The 21,881-nt window shown below is 41.1% G+C and overlaps 1 protein-coding gene across 10 annotated transcripts in view; it reads right to left on the bottom strand.

Annotated features, from left to right (window-relative positions):
* The window catches only part of RASAL2 (RAS protein activator like 2), a 252,565-nt gene that overhangs the window by 101,474 nt on the left and 129,210 nt on the right, over positions 1 to 21,881 (bottom strand). For all 10 annotated transcript variants that reach the window (XM_075003437.1, XM_075003431.1, XM_075003434.1 and 7 more), the window contains exon 3: positions 17,062 to 17,188. In XM_075003437.1, coding sequence (XP_074859538.1) covers positions 17,062 to 17,188 — 127 coding nt within the window. The remainder of the gene's footprint in view (positions 1 to 17,061; positions 17,189 to 21,881) is intronic.

The raw sequence follows: 21,881 nt of genomic DNA, 5'->3' as shown, positions 1-21,881 counted from the left end.
AATAAAATTCTAATTCATGCACTCACATACTGTTTGGTAAAAGCTACTGTGGCATTAGAAAATGTGAAAGAGCAGGTCAAGTCACATTGCAACAGGACAGCCCTTCTTTCTGTTGTATCCAAACAAAACCAATCTATCTCCCTGCACTGTACAGACACACCTACGTGTAAAGGCAAATCTTCTCAATGGCAGCTTTCCAGAACAGTTTTTCATTAGAATTGAGCTGCTTCTCCAGGGAGCTCCAGAAAAAAATGCAGAGAACATCAGCTAAATTTAGGGACCACAGAAAACACTCGGACACAAATGTCCTCTGCCTCCACCTTCTGGAACTCCTAGCACTACTATATCTATTTTTTTTTAAATTCAACTGTTGATACCAATGAGTTAGTGATGAAGGGCATCAGAAAATGCTGGAAATTCTAAAAATTACCCTTTCAATCACTTTCCTCTGATCATCCATACGAAACTAGGCAAGGGCATGAGATCTACTGCAAGCCTCTCAATTAGCTGATTATGAGATTTGTTTGTTTGTTTTAACGAATCCACAATTTTTTTAAAAAACGAATGCAGAATGTTTTCATTCTCTAACAAAGCAGCTGCTGGATATTCTTCTTCACAATGGTGACAAAAAACATTATTTTGCCAGAGCAAACTAACAGTTCTGTCTCTGGTGAAGGGGTTAAAGAGGAAATAACTGAATGACCACACTCTAATCAATACATGTCAAAAAAGACAACTTCAAAATGGACAAATTTAAATCTGAGATTTCAGTGCTTGGCTTCATACAACACTGACTGATTTTTGTAGCCTGTAGCACACATCTAAAAATATCCAACACCACAAAATCTGAAGGCTTCCAACTGACAATATATTTTAAAACCCAGGTGGCCAGAAAAGCAAAATAGCAGGAGGAAAATGTATTTTTTTTTTTTTTTGGGGGGTGGGGTGGAGAAGAATCTCTTGCTTCTATGAAAAAAAACACACGGAGTTTCTTGAGTACCTTTGATTTATCATCTCTAACTAGTGAGCAGGAAACAAAGTTGGCAAAATTTTACACTGACTCCAACACACAATGCCAGTTACCACTGGCACATTAAGAGTATCGTTCAATGTTGTCTTAGAAAGAAAGTAAGACACCATTTGCCCTTATCCATAAATCTAATTTTACATGGATGATGAATTACTCTTCCTATCCTAACTACGCAAAGGCTGTTACAAAGGCGCTGGTGTTTTTAATCTAAGAAGTCACAAAGAACGTAACTATTTTAAACATTAGCACTAGTTATGTTAATGTCCTGGATCTTTGCTTCTCTTCTCCTACATCGGTCTCAGAAGCCCTTGTTGTCTGCACTGGTGAGCAGAGAAGAAAAACGCATGTTGCCCTCTCCCTTGTGCTTTCACCCTGCCAGGTGAAACACACCTGAACATCTCTGGGGAAAAGAGCTTCTGTGTTCAACACTGATAAAGCAGTGCAAAAAGTATGCACACATTAAGCACCAGGAAGTAAAGGTTTGCTTTTCAGCCTAACTACATGCATAGCTACATCTGCAACATAATACTTATTCTCCTCTCACCCAGTCAAACCTCAATGGAATACAGCAGTGAGACGTTTCCAGACTTGCGCAGTTAACATAATGAGGGATCTTACCTGTGAACTGCATTCTGTGATGTTCCTAGCGCCTCTACCATAATCCTGCCAGCATGACAGCCAGAAAGTCAGATTGCTGCGTGTATACTCTTCACTCACTCTCTATTTTCTCTGCCTCAGACAGTTTGGAATGCAGAAGAGCCAGAGCCAAAGCCAGTCAAACCCAAGCCTGTCTGCCAGTTCCTTGGCTTCAGTTAAACAATAGCTGCCCTTCACTTGCTTTCCTTCTCTTGCAGCATTCAGCACATGCAGTCTCCCCTGTTTACAGCTATATGATCTACCAGGGAGGGGCAGACACTTCATTTTCCTGTCCCATGGGGGTGGGGGGAGTGACAGTGAGTATACAGATCCAAGGAGGTCTGCTGTTAAACTAATGAAAATCATTGGTGGTCTCAAGCAGAAGCCTCAAAGATCTATACATCTAAAATAAATTACATGCAGAATAACAAAGAGCTGAGTTCAGAGGCGGCTATCACCAACCTTTCAAAGCATTAAAAACTAGCTTGGTACCAAGAAAGTACCATCCCAAATCAGCCAGGTGAGCAAAGACCTCATCAGCTGCCACTTTAAATTCCAGTCTTATAAAGTTATGTTTCATATTTAAAGAACACTACTACCTCCACAGCTTAGGAAAATACACAATTCCCAACAAGCCCCAAAGATTTGCTCGAACAAAGCACATTTTATCTCTTTGGATCCTGACCAGGGATTGCTTTTTCGTTCAGGCTGTGATTTCTGGCTTTTGAAAAATAGTGAAGTCAGAGACAACAGTAGGTACAGAGTTTAATTTCCAGGTACAGCAGCATTAACCCTAAAACAAAGAACAAAAGTTGCTCTTTAGCATGCAGAGAAAGCAAGGGGGAAACAAACATTATCCCAGTCCCTGCTGCTGGAATGATGCCTTTAACACATTATAATACCAGTGCTGAGGATGACATGTCAAGTTTTAGTAATATAAAAGTCCACCGTTTGATTCCCAGCAGATCCCACCTGCCTGTCTGGATACCAGAGGAGAAGAGAAAGACACCAGAGAAACCTAAAATCACTGCTACAATTTAAAAACAGCTGATAGTAAAGAGACCACATATGCTGTCCCACCTTCTGAAGTTTGTTCAAAGCTTTTCTTGATTTGTTCATTTGTTTGTAACATGATCTCTTCTTTCTTTTCAGTTCCACTCTCCGTAGTGACATGTCTCTTCCTTTTCGCTCACTGCGTTACTTCTGTTTCAGATAACCTTCTGTTCTTTTTCCTCTTATGCAACAACCCCCACGCCCTGGCAATTTTTCCCAGTAAGAAGAGAGGCTTTGATGACCCCACCCCTTGCTAAGGCGCACATGAGAAATACATATGAAAGCCATACGATAGTTCTTGGGAGAGAAGTGGTGCTGTGTGCTCAGAGAAAATAGACTGTGCAAACACATATGGAATAGAAAAATACCATTGTTCCTACCAGATATTCTAAAATTATGTCAAAAATTAAAACCAACTAGCACACTCGGAAACCAAGAACTAGGCACGTGGCTCACACTAGTGCAGGCCTGTAGGTTAACAGAAAAGTCACTAAAAATGGTACAAAAAAAAATAACCAAGCCCCTCCGGACAGAGATTAGTTTGACCAGCTTCCAGAAATATTTAACAAGTGGGAAAGGGAAGGACAGGACCATCTCAGTTTAATTGCATTCCTTTGAAAAACAATTTGTGAATTAATGGTAATTTCTCCCTTGCTCTCTAAACATGTGCCCCGCACTGAAATGAATAGTTTGATAGTGGCACAGTAAATTTTATCCAAAAGGATCCCACAGCATTTTACAAACTGTTTCGGAAGTATGACAGAAATGCAGCCATGTTGGAGTAGAAGGTAACAGACAACTTAGCCAGTATAACACCCAGTGGGTCTGACAGCCACGGGGACAAGGTGTAGGGGGGCTGACTCCATGCCCCTAGAAGAGGCGTCGCCAAAGCCAGTCAGCCCTTAGCACCGCCTGGTGCATGGTGCTGGCCCCTCGCCCTGCCCGTAAAAGCTGTGCAAAGCAATGCTCCTGAGGCTTTCCAAAGTGGCACAGAGCTCCCAGCTCCTGCCACTGCTATGGGGGCCAGGAGAGTTCTGGACCCCTTTGAAATGCCAGGTCCCTATGCAGATGTCCCCATTACCCCTCACCCCAATTGGTGCACCTCACAACACCGCACAACAATAAGAAATGAACAATTAAGGCCTACAGCTCTGAGACACATCCATAGTCTTCTTTAGAGAGACTTCAGGCCTTCAGTCTTTATGCAGACAGTACACTGGATTTTATGGTCTCATTCAGTTAATACTTGAGACCATGGGTTGGCTGTTCCATAAATGAAAGTGTTTTCTAGTGACCTGATGAGCTGTCAGTGATCTGCCTTTGTCAGCCACAGGCATGGTATACCTTTGCAGAAGACATGTAGGCTCTTCAAATGCCAAAGGATGTGTCTGATTGCATGTAGTCGAAGTAGACCCTCATGCATGTAGCAAGGATGGCTGGACTGGAGGGGTGCACGGGGATAAAAAAAAGTACTTCTGAGGGCACTCTGAGGCAAAACATTAAAAATTCTTTACACAATATTTTAAAATTCTATGAATTTTGTCAAATAAATGTGGAGGCTCCAGTATAGCAGTGGGGAGCAGATGCCACTGACTGCACAGAAGGGGGAGACCATTGTGCAGCTCCCCCGTCCAGGACACGGACTCCATGGTGAGGCTGTACCCAACCTGGATAAAGTGCAAGGATTGGGCCTGTTCCAGAAACACTCCATGGCCCAAGCCCCACCATGCTAGGTGCACCAGAGGTGAGCAGGCAGCTCAGTGAGGCAGGATCCAACTGTAAAAAGCCTCACTGTGTGTGTGTGGGAGGAGAGGATATGGGGTGGGTTGAAATTCTGTGTAGGGCAGTGTGGGCGCAGGCAACTCAGTGGGGCAGCTGGATGCACACGGGCTTGTTAGAGGGTTCTGAGTACAAAAGTAACTCTTCAAGAGGGTCCAGGGGAAATGGTTAGTGCTCACTCAAGGGGGGGAGAGGGTCCCAGGTATCGAGGGAGTGGGATATTAGAGGTGGGACTCGGAGTGGAGATGTAGTTGGCTCGTCATGATGGTCCAGGTGCAGAGGGAGACGCACGTGGAGATGGATGGCTCATCAGCAAGAAGGGTTCTGTGTGAAGGGTGAGGGGCCAGAAGGGGGTTAGGCTCAGCAGGAAGGTCTGGGTTTGAGAGAGAGTGGATATGCAGGGTTTGGGCAGATGGATGATCACCTCCCTGTACACTGATCCTCCCCCCCAACAGCTGAGGAATGATGAGAACAGGATGCACAGGACAGGGGAGCGAGTTTGCAGAACTTCCCTACAGCAAGGAGAGAAATGCTGGGTGGGCCTGACACAGCTCCAGGTGCTAAGCAGTGGGGAGAGGAGGTCCCATCCACCCCAGCTCAGCTGGGACTAGAAGCTGGGCCTAGTGAAGAGCAGGAGACATCAGGTTCTTCCCCAGTTCTGCCCCTGCCCCCCAGAGATTTACCTCTCCGTTAGCTACCCTGACAACCTAAAACATACTGCTCGGGAGAATCACATAATCGTTCCTGCGGCTTCCTTTTGCTTTCCCATCAGCAGGTCATTCTTCTGCAGGGAAGTAAAGAAATCCGCAGGGAGAATAAATTCTGCACATGTGCATAATTCTCCCAGGAGCAAAAAGTCACACTACACACAGCTATCTGGAGTGTTCTAAAACACTGTCCGATCCCAGGCAGAGAATACGGCAAGAATAAAGTATACTAAAGATTGAATTAAAACCAAACATGAAAGAGAAGAGCACAGCGTCCCTCAGAGACTAGAGAAACAGTACATTAAGTTCCCTAAATAAATTAAAATACCACTTTAACACCCACTATGAAACTGCTGCACTCTGTCTCAAACCAGATTTCTTTTCTATTTAACTTTAAGATACTTAATAGATTGACAGCCTTCTCCCATTGCACCACAATCTTCTCAAAGCTGATTTCAGGCAGAGCAGGAAAGAAACCATAGGTGATGGCTGATGAATAAGCCAGAAGACTGCTGAGGGGGAGAGGGAAGAAATGGGGAAGCCCAGTAGTTTTTGTAGGAATGTGAAATGTAATCTGCAAAATCCTGCAATAAACTCTTTCATCCAAGGCCCATGAAGGTTTCTGACATTTACACAAAACAACTCAGTGACTGATGTGCATTTGGACTATGGCATGGAGTTTTTGTTGAAATTCCCAGCGTGGCCCATCTCACAAAGAAACCTGGAGCCTCAAAAATGTAGAGGAAAGAAAAAGCTGACGTAACTATGCACCAAACTAACTTTCAGCAGGACAGTACCTTGAATTGCCCCCAAATTTCCCTTAAAGATGCACTTTATTTAGTATCATTGGCACATGCAGGGGAAAAAAAGGCTTTCAAAAATAGGCATTTAAGTGCTACCAGACCAACTCTTCAAGGACTTCCACTCATTTTTCTATCACAGTCACAGCTAATGCCCACTATTGCAAGTGACCCCTTCTGTTTCAAAGAATTTGGATTTTTCTATGACATGACTTGAGAAATGCACTTTTCCACTCACCGGCACCCGTGTTCCTTAGCAAGTTTAGGGGCGCTAGCAATCAACTTCAGGAGAAGTCAAGCCTTCAGTGGATTTAGTTAAGATTGCACCCCTTACGTTGTGAGAACAACCTTCCAAACTGAAGCAATAACAGAGGATTGTCAGCCTAGGTCAGCTTCAGTGCCTCTGCTGCTGCTCACAGCTTTTCCAAATCAGTGGCAGTGACCTCACTAGGACACTGATCATTTTTACAGCTTATATTCAGGGCCCCGAAGGTAGCAAATGAAACTGTCAAGAACTGCCTGGATATTCTGTTGCTTACAAGAACCATGAGCGGCAGAGAAAAGGCCCTGGAGCTCTGCATAGGGGAAGAAATACAGGGAGAGTGCAGCAGAGACCATCGCCTTTCACTGCATTCAAAAGACACAGGGAGAATTATAAAGGAACAGCCAAAATCATCCTCATATACAGTCTTCAGAAGACTCCAGATAGGGAGGAAGATCCTCCTCCCCTGGCTTGAGAACTTGCAGCTTCATATGTATCAGACACCTACTAGCTACAGCGACATAAAAATGAAGCTTCAGATTTGATCCAAGGCCCTGGCAATAAGTCCAGCTCTCTCTAGTCTTCCTTCTACTTTACAGTGTGTCTACATGCAAACTTTTTTTGGAATAACAGATGCTATTCCAAAATAACTTTGCCAGTGTCTACACAGTAAAATCACTATTTCCAAATCATTTCAAAATAGCAGGCAGCTTATTTCAAATTCTTTAAACCTGAGTCTACGAGGAAGAGAGCAAATTCCGAAATGGATAGTTCAGAATACAGGCTGTACAGACAAGGAATAGGGGCTATTCTGAAATAACGCTGCGGTGTAGACATACAACACTGGTTGCAAGTGCCTATCTGATGTGCTTCGAGGGGCTCTAACCTGAAATAGGCTCTATTGTGTGTGGACACATCATTTAGGAATATGTTTTGGCTTATTTGGGGTTTCCCTGTAGTGTGGACACATTATTGCTGAATAGCTTATTTTGGAATAACAACTCAGGAATAAGCTCTTCTGTAATAACTCTGTAGTGTAGACATACCCATAGGCTCCTGGGAAGGCAGATTTCACATCACAGTGTTGCCAATCAGGTTTTCTAGTGGAGCATACTAACTCATCTTCCCTCTCTCTCGCTGACTAGTAGGTGTCTGGTATATTTTTAATGGACCGTGCTGTCATCTGCTTTTAAAAATATACTGCTGAAAACAATATATGTTATGTCCAGAGAGGCAGCATTTGCTTACTGCTTCACTTCTGTGGGCAGTTGTCAAAGCACCGATACAGACTCTAACGTGGCTTTGTTGCTTATATCTAATCTATAACCCCCTGTACTCATCAGGGTGCCTGCCAGCCCATGATACTCTGTTATCATGACACAATGTGAAGTCTCTTCTTCCCACAACATTCCTGACAGCCCATACCCTGGGAAATAACAGCATTTTCTCTATCTGGAATTACTCAAACTTAGCATTCACCCACTTGGTCAGAAATGTCATGCAAAGCCTTGGCTCTTTCTTAGAGCCTTCTTTGTATGTTTCACCAATATTAGGAACAGAGATAGCTTCCAGTATTGTGAAGCTCCCAAAAGCCAGCCAAAGATGGCCATTAATACCGCCCTTTATATTATGGTCACGAAAGCATGAGTCTTACTCAACTGGCAGGCGGAGTGAGACTCAGAGGGCTAGTCAAAAGGAGATCCTCTCATCAGATTTTAGAAACAATAAAAAAACTTCTCTAGACCTTTTCAAATGGAAGAGAATTAGCGGCAAACTGTCACCCTGCAAGTAATACAAAGAGTGGCAGGGAGGACAACTTGCAGATCAGAAATTTACAGTCACCTAGCTGGTCTGGACTTCATCATTACCACCTGAAGATACCACTGTCAAAAATGTGACTGTTTCTTCACATGTAAATATTTGCAGTGATATCCAAGACCAAAACAGAAGGTTCCATCCACACAGATGCATCAATAATTATCTGCCTGCAGCCCAAAGCACTTGATTCAACACTGAGTAGAATCTTAATGGATACTAATCAGTACTAGAATGTACCCATCTCCATGACTTCTTTTGGGAGTCAAGGATTTTCATGTGACACAGAAATGCCTGTTAGAGATTAACCCACTTTCCCTCGCCAGCTTTTTCATTTTTCTTTTAAACAGACTCTCGCTGCTGTCACTAATTTTTGTCTACTTTGCTGCAGTATAAAAGAGCCACCTGTTATAGTAAAGGTAACAAATTACCCAAAAAGCCTATATTCTTGTTGGAATAATTCCAGTTTAGTCTCCGAGACTTGGTCTACACCAGAAACTTGCAGTGGCTTACCTACGTTGCTCAGCCCTAAGCCCAAACATCTATTCTGCACTATTATTTTTAAGTATCAGAGAGGTAGCTGAGTCAGTCTGTATCTTCAAAAACAAGAAGTCCTGTGGCACCTGACAGACTAACAGATATTTTGGAGCATAAGCTTTGTCTTGTAACATGACCCTGAATCAGCGGAATCAAGCTCTCTGTGTGAAAAGATCACAAAGGAATCTTAACTCCCTGCAGTGCAAATGGATGGGCTACTAATTCAATGAGAATCTAGCTCAGGATAAAGAACTTAAGCTTTGTCTATACAGTACTAGGTAAGTGCAGCAATGTAATGAAATCAATTTTAAAATCAATTAGGTTAAATTGGTGCAACAGCTAAAATAAATGCAAGGTAATACTTTTATCCCATACTTGCATTAATAAATTATCGATTTAGCTAAGTCGATACCTGCAAAATTTCAACAGGTGTAAATACAGTAGAATCCTGTTTATCCAACTCTCTATTATCTGGCTCTCAGCACACAAGTCCAGAGGTGTGTAATCTCTCCTGTAGCCTCTAGATGGCACTGCAGCCTTGCACTGTCCCATTCTCTGCTCATCTGAATTTTGATTAAATGGATTTGGCCCTGGTTTGACTTCCTCCAGTTATATTGGATACAAGGGGGGTCTGCAGTAGGTCTAAATTAGGGGTCTGAACTAGTTCAACTACATTGACTTAAAAATCAATTTATTTACCAAGTTAAACTTTGCCTGCCCTGGAAAAGTTGAGACAAGGATAGGGGTCATCTCTGGGACAGGAGAGATGCATAAAAGGAGACATTTACAATTGACTTTCTATCAGATGTTAGGTTATTCATTGTTAAAAAGCTTCAAGGAGGGTGCCCATGCTAGGTACATAAGTAGGCTTCTGCCTCAAGAACAAACAAAATAAATACTGAATAAGTGCACAAAGTGGAACAAGTCACAGCAAATTCATGCATGATGCAAAGCACTGTCAACGAACCCTATGCAATAAAAATATAACTCAGCAAAGTAAGAGCTTCTTCTGTAGTTTACAGAATAGGCCAAAAACCCACCCATAGCAAGAAGTCATCATGCAGCTCCCTTCTTTTGGCAACTGGCACCTCTGTTTCTTACTATAGATGCAAGACAAACACTGGCCATTGCCATAAACTTTACTCTCTTTTACAGAGATTTCTTTCCGAAGGGTGAGGTATCAAATTCCAAGAACAAACCCACAGATTATGTGCACAGAATATCAAAGCGTCAAGATTACATATTCATATTCCCATTAATTCCTGCTCTACTGAGGTTTAAGATGTAACCAGATAAATTTGCTCCTAGCCATAATTTGGCAATTGGTGTATAAGGATTGCAGCTACAGCATTTAAAAAGGCACACACAAAAATGTCATCTGGCTTGAGTTGCACGGAAGAAAAAAACTGAAATTTAGCAATTTTCTATATGCTCCAAATGCCACAAGGGGTGTCTTCGAGGTCTAAATATCATGTTTAAAATACAGAGCAGCCCTAAAGGCATAGATCTTATCCTTGCAGGGTTGCCTCAGTTCATCACTCTGAGGCAAGCCAGCTGCATTCTGTACAGATAAGATTTCATAGGAGACCTTAAGAAAAACCCTAAAGTCTTCCCTCTTTCCGCAGACCCATGTAACGTAGAGACATGATTTGCGTCAGAAGAAAGCTGGCATTGTGCTACATTGCAATTGCATACTGCCATCTATTCCAAGAGGTACTGTAAACCATTTTGGGACTAAAGGTGCTATACAAATTTAATATTTTTAAAACACAGTACGAAATTACTATTCAAATTAACTTCGCTATAAAGTAACTATAAGCAATTCAATTACATGGAGCTAATAATTGCGGCTCTAGAGGACCCTGAATCAGTGCACCTGATTTTCACACGTGGATTCAAATGGACTACCTCAAAAGCTGGGTGTCTTGTCTAGACCTCAGCAGACCCTTGGTCATGTCATTAAATGAACCAGAGAGTTTTACCATCTCAGCTCTGGAAAGGTTTCTGCATTGCAGAATGTTAGTAATACTGCTGCAGGTCAAAAAGAAGTGCAATAGAAAAATCCACGTGGTTTTATTTGCAAAATACCTTTCTGAAGTTTACACGATGCTAACCAAATCTCTCAGTTCAGTGTTGTTGAAATTCCCACACAAATGTAGAACGGTGCTTAGAGCATCAATTTCATTACAACGTATATTGCATCTATTGGAGATCTCTCAATCCAGGTTTACTACATTTTTGGCATAGAGGGTTTGTTTTATATACTCACTTAGAAGATGCTAATTGAAAAAAATACCAAAAAAATCACATCAATTCTTTTAGATTCCTTGGTCTGAATGAAACAGGGGTCTAAATGTCATTTGCGTGTCAAGCAGCCATCAAGAGCTGTGAAAACCAAGACACCTGCTCAACTGTTCATGTGCCCCTGCTCCTTCTCTTACACACACACACACACACACACACACACACACACACACACACACACACACACACACACACACACACACCACCTTGACCAAACCAAAGCTGAATCTCCGACGGATTTTTGCAAATGCCAACAACACACAGAAAGGCAACTCTGTTAGGAAAAGTCTTTCATCAAGAGAGAATATTCACATTGAGGGAACACACATGGGGAGCTGTATGTGGCAACTCCACACCTTCACTTTTAAATGGGTACTCCTCATAGGCAAAACACTCTTCAGCATACTCTCCAGTTACAAGGCATGCTATGACTATTTCTTTAAAACATCTGCCCCCTTCTTAAATTCACCATTAGCTCAATGTGCAGATTTTACCCAGACTGGTGCATTGCAGATTCTTTCACTGGCCAGGTCACAAACAGCACTTCTTTTTAAAAAAAGGTTTTTCTTCCAGTCATGAAAAAAATTATATTCCTCTACCAGGTGATCATTCAGGATTCTTTATTGCACAGAAAGGACTGCAGCAGACCAGCGCACACAGTAAATCTATTGTCTGAACAGGTTTATTCCTCCATCCCACAAAGTATTCATCTCAACTGGAACATGAGAACTGCAAGGCTTGACTCTGATCATTACAGGAACAGTCAATGTTATGGATGAGGAACAGCAGTTACCGAATTAATGCTAGACATCTTTCTTTAGTTGCTGTTCTCTCCTGCCAATTTTTTTTACCTGAAGGAAGAGCACGGACTGTATGTTTCCTTGGTGCAATTATCCTCCAGCTAGAAATGATGAGCAGCAGCTTGCAGAAACTGATAGTGGGGGCACATTCCAAGCAGCAGCCAAGTGAATTCTTACTGAACTAATTTTCCGTTGCTCCCACCACTTCCAAGCCCCTGGTCACATTATTTCAAGCTGTATTGAGGCAGGGTTTCTGGATTGCTGACTAGCCACCTAATACTGTTGTCACCTGATCCAGTACTGATCTGGCACCAAAACAGACTGGTGCCTCATCTTTCACCTGGATCCACCATGCAATGGAAGGACCAGTAAAGCAGAATTTCACTGTTAAAATGAGTTCCACTCTAAGTAACTGACACATGGAAACATCATGACTTCAGAAACAATGAATTAAAAACATCCATTAGCTGTGTATGCTCTTGGATTTTTAGCTGGGGGACAAGGAGTTAAATATAGTGTCCAAAATTAAAAAAAAAAAATATTACCTTTGGTAGATTTCACAATTTTGTTTTTTTCAGGGTCCTCTGTTGGGGAACTAAGACCAAAATAGCTCAAGTGTATTGAGGCAGACACCTTGATTAAGGACCTCAGATTAGTTTGGTTTTCATAGGTGCAAACCATGCATTTCTTCTGCTTGCGTCAATGGTAACTGCAGGTGTTCAGCACCCTTGAAACTCAGACTGCTTATTCAGATGTCTAACTTTAAGCAATAGAGTTTGAAAATTTCTGGCTAGGTGACCTGCCTGGGACCCTGGAGTCATGAGAGTCAGGTGACGTAGGCTCTAATCACAGTCTTGATTTTGACGTTGAGTGATTTGAGCAAATCAGATAGTTTATAGTCTCAGCTTCCCCATCTACAGTTGAGGGGTAATGATATTTTATAATGTAATAGGAATACTGTGATATTTAGAACCCCATGGCTGTGTCTACACTACCTCCCTACTTCAAAGGGAGGATAGTAAGCAGGGTGTTGGGAGTTGATTAATGAAGTGCTTCTCTGCATACGCAGCACTTCATTAAGCAAATTCCCGCCATGACAACTTCGAAGTTTTAAACTTCGAAGCACCGGCTCGTGTTGAGCTGCGGCTCACCCACCGGTACTTCGAAGTTCCAGGGTAAGTTCGAAGTCCCTTTCCTCCTCAAAAACAATACTCCAGCAGAGGCCTAATCGGCATAGAGTAGAGCAGAAGAATGACTTCTTGTGTCTTGCTCACAACACTCCTGTTAAGGAGGCAGCTTCTCCAAACTGGGATAGCAAAGGCTGAGGTGCATGTGTACAAAGGTGTTGAAATCTACAGAGAGCCCATTCATGCTTGACGGGCCCCTCTAGCCAGTCAAGCAACAAGCAATCCTGTAGCAGCTTAGACATTAACAAACTTCTTAGGTTATGAGCTTTCATGGGTAAGACCCATGACTATCCGAAGTAGTGGATCTTACCCATGAAAGCTCATGACAACCAATTTATTAGTCTTTAAGCTGCTACAGGACTGCTGGTTGTTTGTGAAGCTACAGATTAACACAACTACCCCTCTGAGGCTCTCTGGACAGTGCTATTAATCCCCCTCAACATCTTTATCATCTTTATCTGTCAATTTGCTGCTTTGTAACTTAAAGAGCACCCAAAAAATCAGCCAATTCAAGGATAAAGATAAGGTACATTGCTTCAATAGGTCCAACAATCTTTACTTTCTATCTTCCAAAGGATTTCATTTCTCATTGGATTTTCCTTACTTACATCAATTTTCTAAGCACCAACGAATCTTGAAAATCAACTTTGTTTTGTCTTACTTTCAATTAGATTTTACAGTGTTGTTATAATTACAGGCTCTCCCTGGCAGTGTAATTCTTTCCTGATAACTGAAGCACTAATTAAGAGCAATTTTTGCCTCCTCATTTCCTATCCCTTGGAATGCATTTGACAGATGTTGCCAAAACAAGTTCAAAATGGCACAAAAGCTACGGCTAAATGTTAGCATCTATACTTTGTAAATTTTATTTTGTGTGATTTGTTTTGCATTTGATTTTCTGTGTATGTGGCGGTGGGGTAGGGGAGAGACTGGAAACACATAGCGGACCTTCAAGCTAACCTATAAGTGATTCTGAATAGTAACAGAGAGGGAGCTGTGCTAGTCTACATACTATCAAAACAAAAAGCAGTCAAGTAGCAATTGAAAGACTAGCGAAATGATTTATTAGGTGAGCTTTCGTGGGACAGACCCACTTCCTCAGGCCATCTGAAGAAGTGGGTCTGTCCCACGAAAGCTCACCTAATAAATTATTTTGCTCGTCTTTAAATTGCTGCTTGACTGTTTTTTGTTTTTATAAGTGATTCTGTTTTACTTATCTGGCGGACATTATCAGCGAAATTAATTTGGGCTCTTTCTGTACGTTTAATAAATACCAGTATGTAACTATAAACCATGAGAAATTACTAAGAAAATAACCTTTCTAAACAGGAGTTACAAGCTACCGAATGGTTAGGCCTGAAGTAATCATAAGGAGGGTAACATTCAGAGATGAAGTCAAGAGGATATGCTAGTTTAGTTTTCTTCAGGAAACTCTCCTTTAAATTTCCTGTGTGGGTGCCAGCCCTGGAGACTCATATGAAGATTAGAATGTCAAAAAATTCTATTTTAGTGAATTAGCAATACACAAAATAATGATTCATTTTTAGCAGATGGAAGTGTGTGATATTACATCAGAACCACCTCTGAAGCTATATGTGCTCCTGGATGAGATCCTAGTGGATAATATACAATTACACCCTTCATAGGATTGGTGATAGGATGTTTGCCAAGTATTCTGATCACAGACAGCTGTGCGGATCCTAAGAACCAGCATTATTACCAGTCACGAACCGAGCCTTATAAGCATATACATCATCTCATATAGAATATAGCATAATGTTGTGTAAAGTTCTAAAGGCAATGAAAGACTGGTTCAGTACAGTACCTTGGCATATTTGTAACCAGTTAACCGCAGCACTACAAAACAATTTTTTTCATTTCTGACAGGCATATATGGAAACCTTACTTACAGGACAAAAACCAATACCATTGCCATCCATTAATCTGCTTTATATATCCAGCTAACTCATCTCTCAGACACTCCAACAAGATACAATGCCTGCTATTCCCATGTCAAGTGCATAGCTCCTCAGAAAAAGCCAGATACTCTTATCTGTTCTGCATAGCAATTTCACTGGTGCATAGTTTATCTGCCCCACTTGTGCTTTTCAGGTTTTTGTGTCCTTCCGAAGGCTATTTTGGTCCAGTTGTTATCTATATTGCTGGTAACACACACTGCCCACTGCCATCTGTTTCCTTTACAATCATTCCCTATGCTTTCCTTCATTGGTTTGCCCTCTAGCTCACTTCCTTGTTCCTAAAAATATATACTCACCACCCTTTCTACACCACTTCAGTTGAGGGGGTGTTAAGATGACTGATAAACTGTGTCTCTATTCAGAGTGTGAAAAGTAAACAAAAAGAATCTGATTTAATGCAGAGCGATCAGACATTAAATCCTTCCTGTTTGTACATCATCTACCCTCTTCATTCAAGATCTCTCTCTCTACCTCTTTTCCTCGCACTCTGTGTACCCACAACTCTTTAGTTAATATTAGGTGGCCTATATGGGCCAACAAAATTTTCATGATAGTTGTATACAAAATATGTAAAAAATGTAGGGCTGTCACGTGATTTAAAAAGCGAACCATGTGATTAATCACACTGTTACAACAACAGCGTACAATCTACTCAAATGCTTTGGGGTGTTTCCTATATTTTCAAATATTTTTATTTCAATCACAACACAATATGAAGTGTTCACCACTCACCTCATATTTATTTTGATTAAAAATATTTGCACCATTATGCAGGTGTCTGGAAAGCACCAGAATACAGTGTAGTTTAGGAGCCGTACAGCTGGGAAAGTTTTGGTTAGTACAAATTACCTATTTCTCTGTCAGAGCGCACAGATATTTCCAAATTGACAGAATGTTTATATGAAAGGCAAAACAAGAGGATCATTCCACAAAATAATCCTGTTTTTAACACAACAATTTCTAAATTGCTTCTCTTTCCAAATGCCAAACACAAGCCTGAGTAAAAGATCAAATGCTGCTCCCCTCCCCCTGCCAGGAAATTTGTTTTCAAGAAGAAAATGAGACATAGAGTTCTCTGCAAATACAGCTTTAACAGCTGCTATCACTGCAAACTGCTGTGTCACTATCTGTAACAGACAGTAAATACTGTATCTATACCCAGTAAAAAAATCTGTTTTAGAGCAGAATTGCTCCTAGGCCCATTAGCAAGTGACAGCCTATTGCCAAGGCATGTTCTTTCACAAGTTGCAGGTGAATTCACTTTCTGCTATTGCTGCTTCCATCACCCCACCCTACTGAGAGACCTCCCCTGACTGACTGAAGAGGAGAGTAAGAAGCAAGGGGAGACTAGCCCAAAATACAGCCTTGTTTTTAAGTTGTCCCTAATTAGTGCCCTTCATTTTCCAAGAAGCACAATTGTAACCAGCATGGGAACAGGCCCTTGCTCACAACTCACTGGTTTATTTGGGAACAAGAAGTCATGTGGCACCTTATAGACTAACAGATATTTTGGAGCATAAGCTTTCGTGGGCAAAGACCCGCTTCATCAGATGCATCTGGTGAAGTGGGTCTTTGCCCACGAAAGCTTATGCTCCAAAATATCTGTTAGTCTATAAGGTGCCACATGACTTCTTGTTGTTCTCCAAGCTACAGACTAACACGGCTACTTCTCTGATACTGGTTTATTTGGAAAGCCACACCTTCAAATGGACTATATTTCTGATCAGGTCTGGAGATTAGATGTAGCTCGTAGTCACTAAGATACAAAGCCAAGGACCTTCTGAAAAACTTAAATGAGGTAAATGACACCAAACAGCCGGAAGCCACTTAAAGTTGTCTGTAAACCATGCAGCACTACTGACCCAGGCTCACAGATTCACGGTTATAAATCCCAGAGCTGCTTAGGAACCTACCAAATGCTCTTATAAACCTCAGCGCTGTGCAGTATTCCCTCGCAGGACACAACAGTAACCTCATGGATGTTCAGATATCGCTTTGCTGTCAAGTAATTATAAACAATTATCTCCTGTGACCTCTAACACTTAGCTGAACAGCTACTCATCTGAACAAACTGACTATAGCAATGGTGGATAAGAAAGTTTCTTTAACACAGAGCAACAATGCAGCCATAAATTATAATTAGCACATTGCTCTTCTAATTTTGTCACTTACCAAGCTTAGTGGCTCCCTCTGGTGGATATTCAGGAAACTGACCTTCAGATGGGACGCTTACAGTACGGCGCAGGCACCGTCCTTTGGTAGGTTCTGCCTGCTGTTCCTTTACCCCCTCCACAGGCATCTACAGAAAATGATACCAACATCTTTAATGTTATTACACATCTTTGTGAATATTCAGTCTCAAAAAGTATTTACTTTTTCACTGATATGGTAATAATATTCAGACACTGTGCAGCAGATCCAACCCTACAACAAAAACCTGAAAGTTACCATCCAGAAAAGGGAAGATAAGTTTATTATGAAAGAAGTGAGCTCCCAGGAAATACAACTATGCAAACAGACCTCTGCTTAGGACACAGAGGTGCAGATTTCTTAGCCAAAAAGACTCTAAGCAACAAAAGCAAAACAGCCTGTCCAATTACAATGTATACCTTGCACCTGGAAACTGGTTTTCCCAGGGTGGAGGACCTAGCACCATTGGTCTGAAGTGGTACTCATTTGCATATTGTTAAGATCAGGCCAAATTTATTAATCAGATTACAAACCTCTTAAACCCAAGGCCTCAAGACTCTACAAAAGCATGAAGTGCCTGTATTGCCAACAAAGAGACGATCATTAAAACCAACCATAACAGAAGATTGGAATCAAGATACTGGGATAGAACGATCCATATGGCTGGCATACAAAGGGACTGAAGAACAGTTGAATAAAGATTGTTACTGATAAGAAGGGACAGAAGATACCTGTAATATTTTATGAATATTATATATACACACACTTCTGTGTTAGACAGTTAGAGCATTTGCTGTATGATTCATTCTCCTCATTGTCAATCACGGGCTCAGTGCCCCTTGGTGTCTGATGCCTCTCTCACAATTTCCTTCCATCCTTCCCTGTACAGTGCAGAGTCGCTTAGTATCTGTAAACTAGCTCTGTACCAATCTACTGTATCAGCTACCCATTCTCTGTGAGGTCTGCCTCTCCTATTCGAACCATCCATTATGCCGAATACCAGGGTCTTGATTTTTCGTTCATCATTCATTCTGCAAAAATGCCCAAATAGCTTTAACTTGCGTTGTATAACCTTCTGCAGTAGGTTCTCCTTTGGCTGTATTTTCCTATATAATTCCACATTAGTGACCTTCTGCATCCATCCTATTCTCAGGATCTTTCCATAACAACTCCTCTTGAATGCCAATATTCTTCTCTTCAAATCTTTCGTTATCACCCATATCTCACATCCGTACAACATGCTGCTGAATACACGTGTTTTCAAGATGCTCAGCTTTGTTCCTAAACTAATTGCTTTTCTAGAGCATATCCATCACCTTTAAACTTGCACTTGCTTTCGCTATTCTAGTCTCTATTTCCTTCTTGCAGTCTAGCTCACACGTTATGTTTCTCCCCAGATAGATGAACTTCTCCACATTCTCTAGTTCCATTCTATCTACACTGATCTTCCTTCCTATTTCCTTATCTCCAAATACCATTGTTTTTATTTCATCAATGTTCATAATCAGTCCGTACCGCTTCCCTTCCTCGGTTAGCATCTGCACTGTTTTCACTAGCTTCTCCTCATCTTCAATGAGGACTATATCTACAAACCTCAAGTTGTTAATTCTTATCCTGTGCACAGATATCCCTTCTACCTCTTCCTTAATATCGTCCATTTCTCTCTCTAGATGTACGATGAAGAAACTCAGTGATATCAGATCTCCTTGTCTCAAACCTCTACTTGTTCTAAACCAACTTCCCATCTCTCCACATTCTCACTGGTATCCTTCAACAACTGTATCAGTCTGCTATCCACTCTGTACGACTCCAACACCACACAAGTCACTTTCTGATCTATACGGTCAAATGCCTTCTGAAAAATCGATGAAGCAAGCATAGATGGTCTTGTTCTTTTTTTGAGTTTTCTCTGCTATCTATTTTGTGCCAATATCTGCTGCATGGTATTTCTATCCTTCCTGAACCCTGCTTGCCTCATCCGCTAGGTGTTCTTCTATCTGCGATCTTAGTCTCTCCATCGGTATCATCATGAGCACCTTGCCTAGATGACTTTTTAGGGCAATCATTCGGTAATTCTTGCACTTCAATGTACGTCCTTTCTTGAGAGAGAGAGAGAGAGAGAGAGAGAGAGCGCTCATTTCCAGATGCGGGGGTGTCTGGATAAGCCAGATCTACCAAAGTTTTAGGTAAGGCCAAGAAGAGATGGGTATGCAGACTGTTGTGTTCCTGACCCTTTGTTTATGCTCTGTTATAACTATCAAGACTGAATACTTCGTTTTGAAAAGGCTGCTGTGCGTCACCATGGTCACAGCTCCAAAAGAGAAAACTGGCAGGGCTCTAACAGTCTGGTCTGCTGAGGAAGTCAGTCAGTTTACATGGTCCTAGACCAGTCAGAGTCAAGGAGGAATCCCAAAATTATCCCAGAAAGATGAAGGCAACAGGTCTGACACTTGGGTGGCTGCACTCAGAGATGCTGAGAAACCACAAGTCCTTGTTGGACTACCTCCTACAGTATGTAGACTGCTAGGAATGTTAATTTTCATTTGCTTGTACATTTCCATTATAACCCACTATTTTCAGTTATTTAGATACTTAAGTTTTCCTGACTGGGCTGAAATTTCCCATATCTAGTTTCTTTACAAGTTTGAGAAAACTTTTGGGTTGTGATAGACTACAAAAAGTGAACAAAATTACACTTTTACCTCAACAAATTCTTGGAACACAGGACTGTGTAATTTTTTCCTATAACCACATAAAGATCATCTTATAATTTGTGAAGTTAAAAATTCAGGCTCATTCACTGTGCACCATAAATGTCTTTTATTGCCCTTGTCTGGCATAACGCAGGGAATCAGTAATAGCAAAAGATGATAGTCATTTGTATCAAAGGCTTATAAAATATGCACGACATTGTATTATTTGAGACATGTATGTGAACACCTAGTTACAGACTGTACCTTAAGGATTCATGAAGTTTTATCTCTGGTATTTCCTGACTTTTGAGTACCTAATCATACAATAACATTTCTCTTAAGGTCTTTATTTTTTTAATGTAATTTGATACTATGCTTGTTGGTTGGTGCCTACAAGTACTACTCATTTTTTCAAAATAAATGTCTTGATTTTCCTCCTGGATATCTGTTTGAAGCTTTATAGATTGATGGTGGGTTTTTAACTCAGACAATTTGCTGAATGATATCTATGAGAAAGTGTTAGTAAGCTATATGGACATACATTTTTGCTTTGTGTCATGCTCACTCAATCAAGATCAAATATTACAGTTGCAATTTTCATTTGCACACACCACTTTGGCATATTTCCTACTAGAATGCTTTTCTCTCTCTTTTTTTTTTAAACAATCTTTATCCCTGTATCTTTTTAGACTGTTCTTGCTGAATACTACGGGCAATATCTTCATAGTAGCCTGTGCTCTAGTCCACTTTACCTCAGCCATAAAGCCTCAAGATGCTATTTTATGTCAAGCAATTTTTTAGCAGGCATGTATCACCACTCTAGCTCTAATTCGGTAATCAATACAGTTCTTTTGCTTGTGCACTTCCCTAAGGGTACATCTTTACTACCAGGAAGATCAACACTACTGGGGTTGATCTTCGGGCATCTGATTTAGGGTTACAGACTAAATCGAACTCACGGGGCACCTCAGTCGGTGCTGGAATGCCTCCTCCTGTTGACCACCTACAGTGGAGATGGTGTGGAAGAACAAATTAAGGTATGCTGACTCCAGCTACATAACTAACATAGCTGGAGTTGCCTATCTTAACTCAACTTTTCCCCTTTAGTGTAGACTGACTTAAGACTAGATTACTAGTTGTCCCACAGAGTAGATATAGTCCTCTCTCTCTAAATACAGCTTCCCTACATCTTTGTGTGTTCTTTTCACATCACTCTGCCATCTCATAAGAATTTTTATATTTCAATGACTAACTCTGAGTTGCGTTATCAGATCCATCAGTAGAGGCTAGTATGCCTGCTTCCATTCTGCCAGACAAGCAAAGGCAAACATTAGGATAGGAAGTTTCTCATTTCTCAGAAGCCAGACTCCCAAAAAGATTTCTAATCTATAGCCTTTTTTAGAAGGAGGACTGAGTCTCTACCGTTATGCCTAAACTTCATTTTCAGCTACGTCATCAGTTCACCGTGTCCTAGAGAGAGCTATAGACAGATGAAGGGACTATTACTAGAAAAATAAAAAGGTCAGAAAAGTATCTCTGAACCAAATTTACCGGGCTCATTGGTCCATGTTTGGTGCCGATTATAGACAGGTATAATAATATTAAGTAAGTGTCTTATCATAATCTTGTAATTTTTCACTGTTTATTCAAGACTTATTCAATAGTTTATTATATACTTCCTTAAGGTACTTTACCAGCCCTTCATCACATTGACTATACTATTATTCCACAAGTCCCTGTGAAATCCATGAAATGGAACTATATTTCCCAACATATGTGACACCCAAGAATTGCCTAAAGCTTGATAAAAGTTCTTTAACTAGAGACAAGGTTCACAACTCTGATGGCCTTTCACACATAAAATTTTAACCTGGGCATTGTAAATAATAAAGGTCTCAAATATGCCTTGGAGATCTATGAATAACTACAGTCTTCTCTCTGCCCTTTAAAATTCTCTGAGACCAGTAAGATTGATAATGATCATGCCACAAATCAACATGCTCGTCCCAACAGGCAGGAAATCTTTTCTGGGAGCATCAATTAAAGCTGAAGTACATTATTTCCAGGAAAGGCAAGCTCAGATGTCTGATAAGGCACCTTAAGATCACT

Source organism: Carettochelys insculpta, chromosome 9 (assembly GCF_033958435.1).
Source record: "Carettochelys insculpta isolate YL-2023 chromosome 9, ASM3395843v1, whole genome shotgun sequence".
Lineage (NCBI taxonomy): Eukaryota > Metazoa > Chordata > Testudines > Carettochelyidae > Carettochelys > Carettochelys insculpta.
The sequence above is the reverse complement of the archived record's forward strand: the minus strand, read 5'-3'. Positions and strand labels throughout refer to the sequence as shown.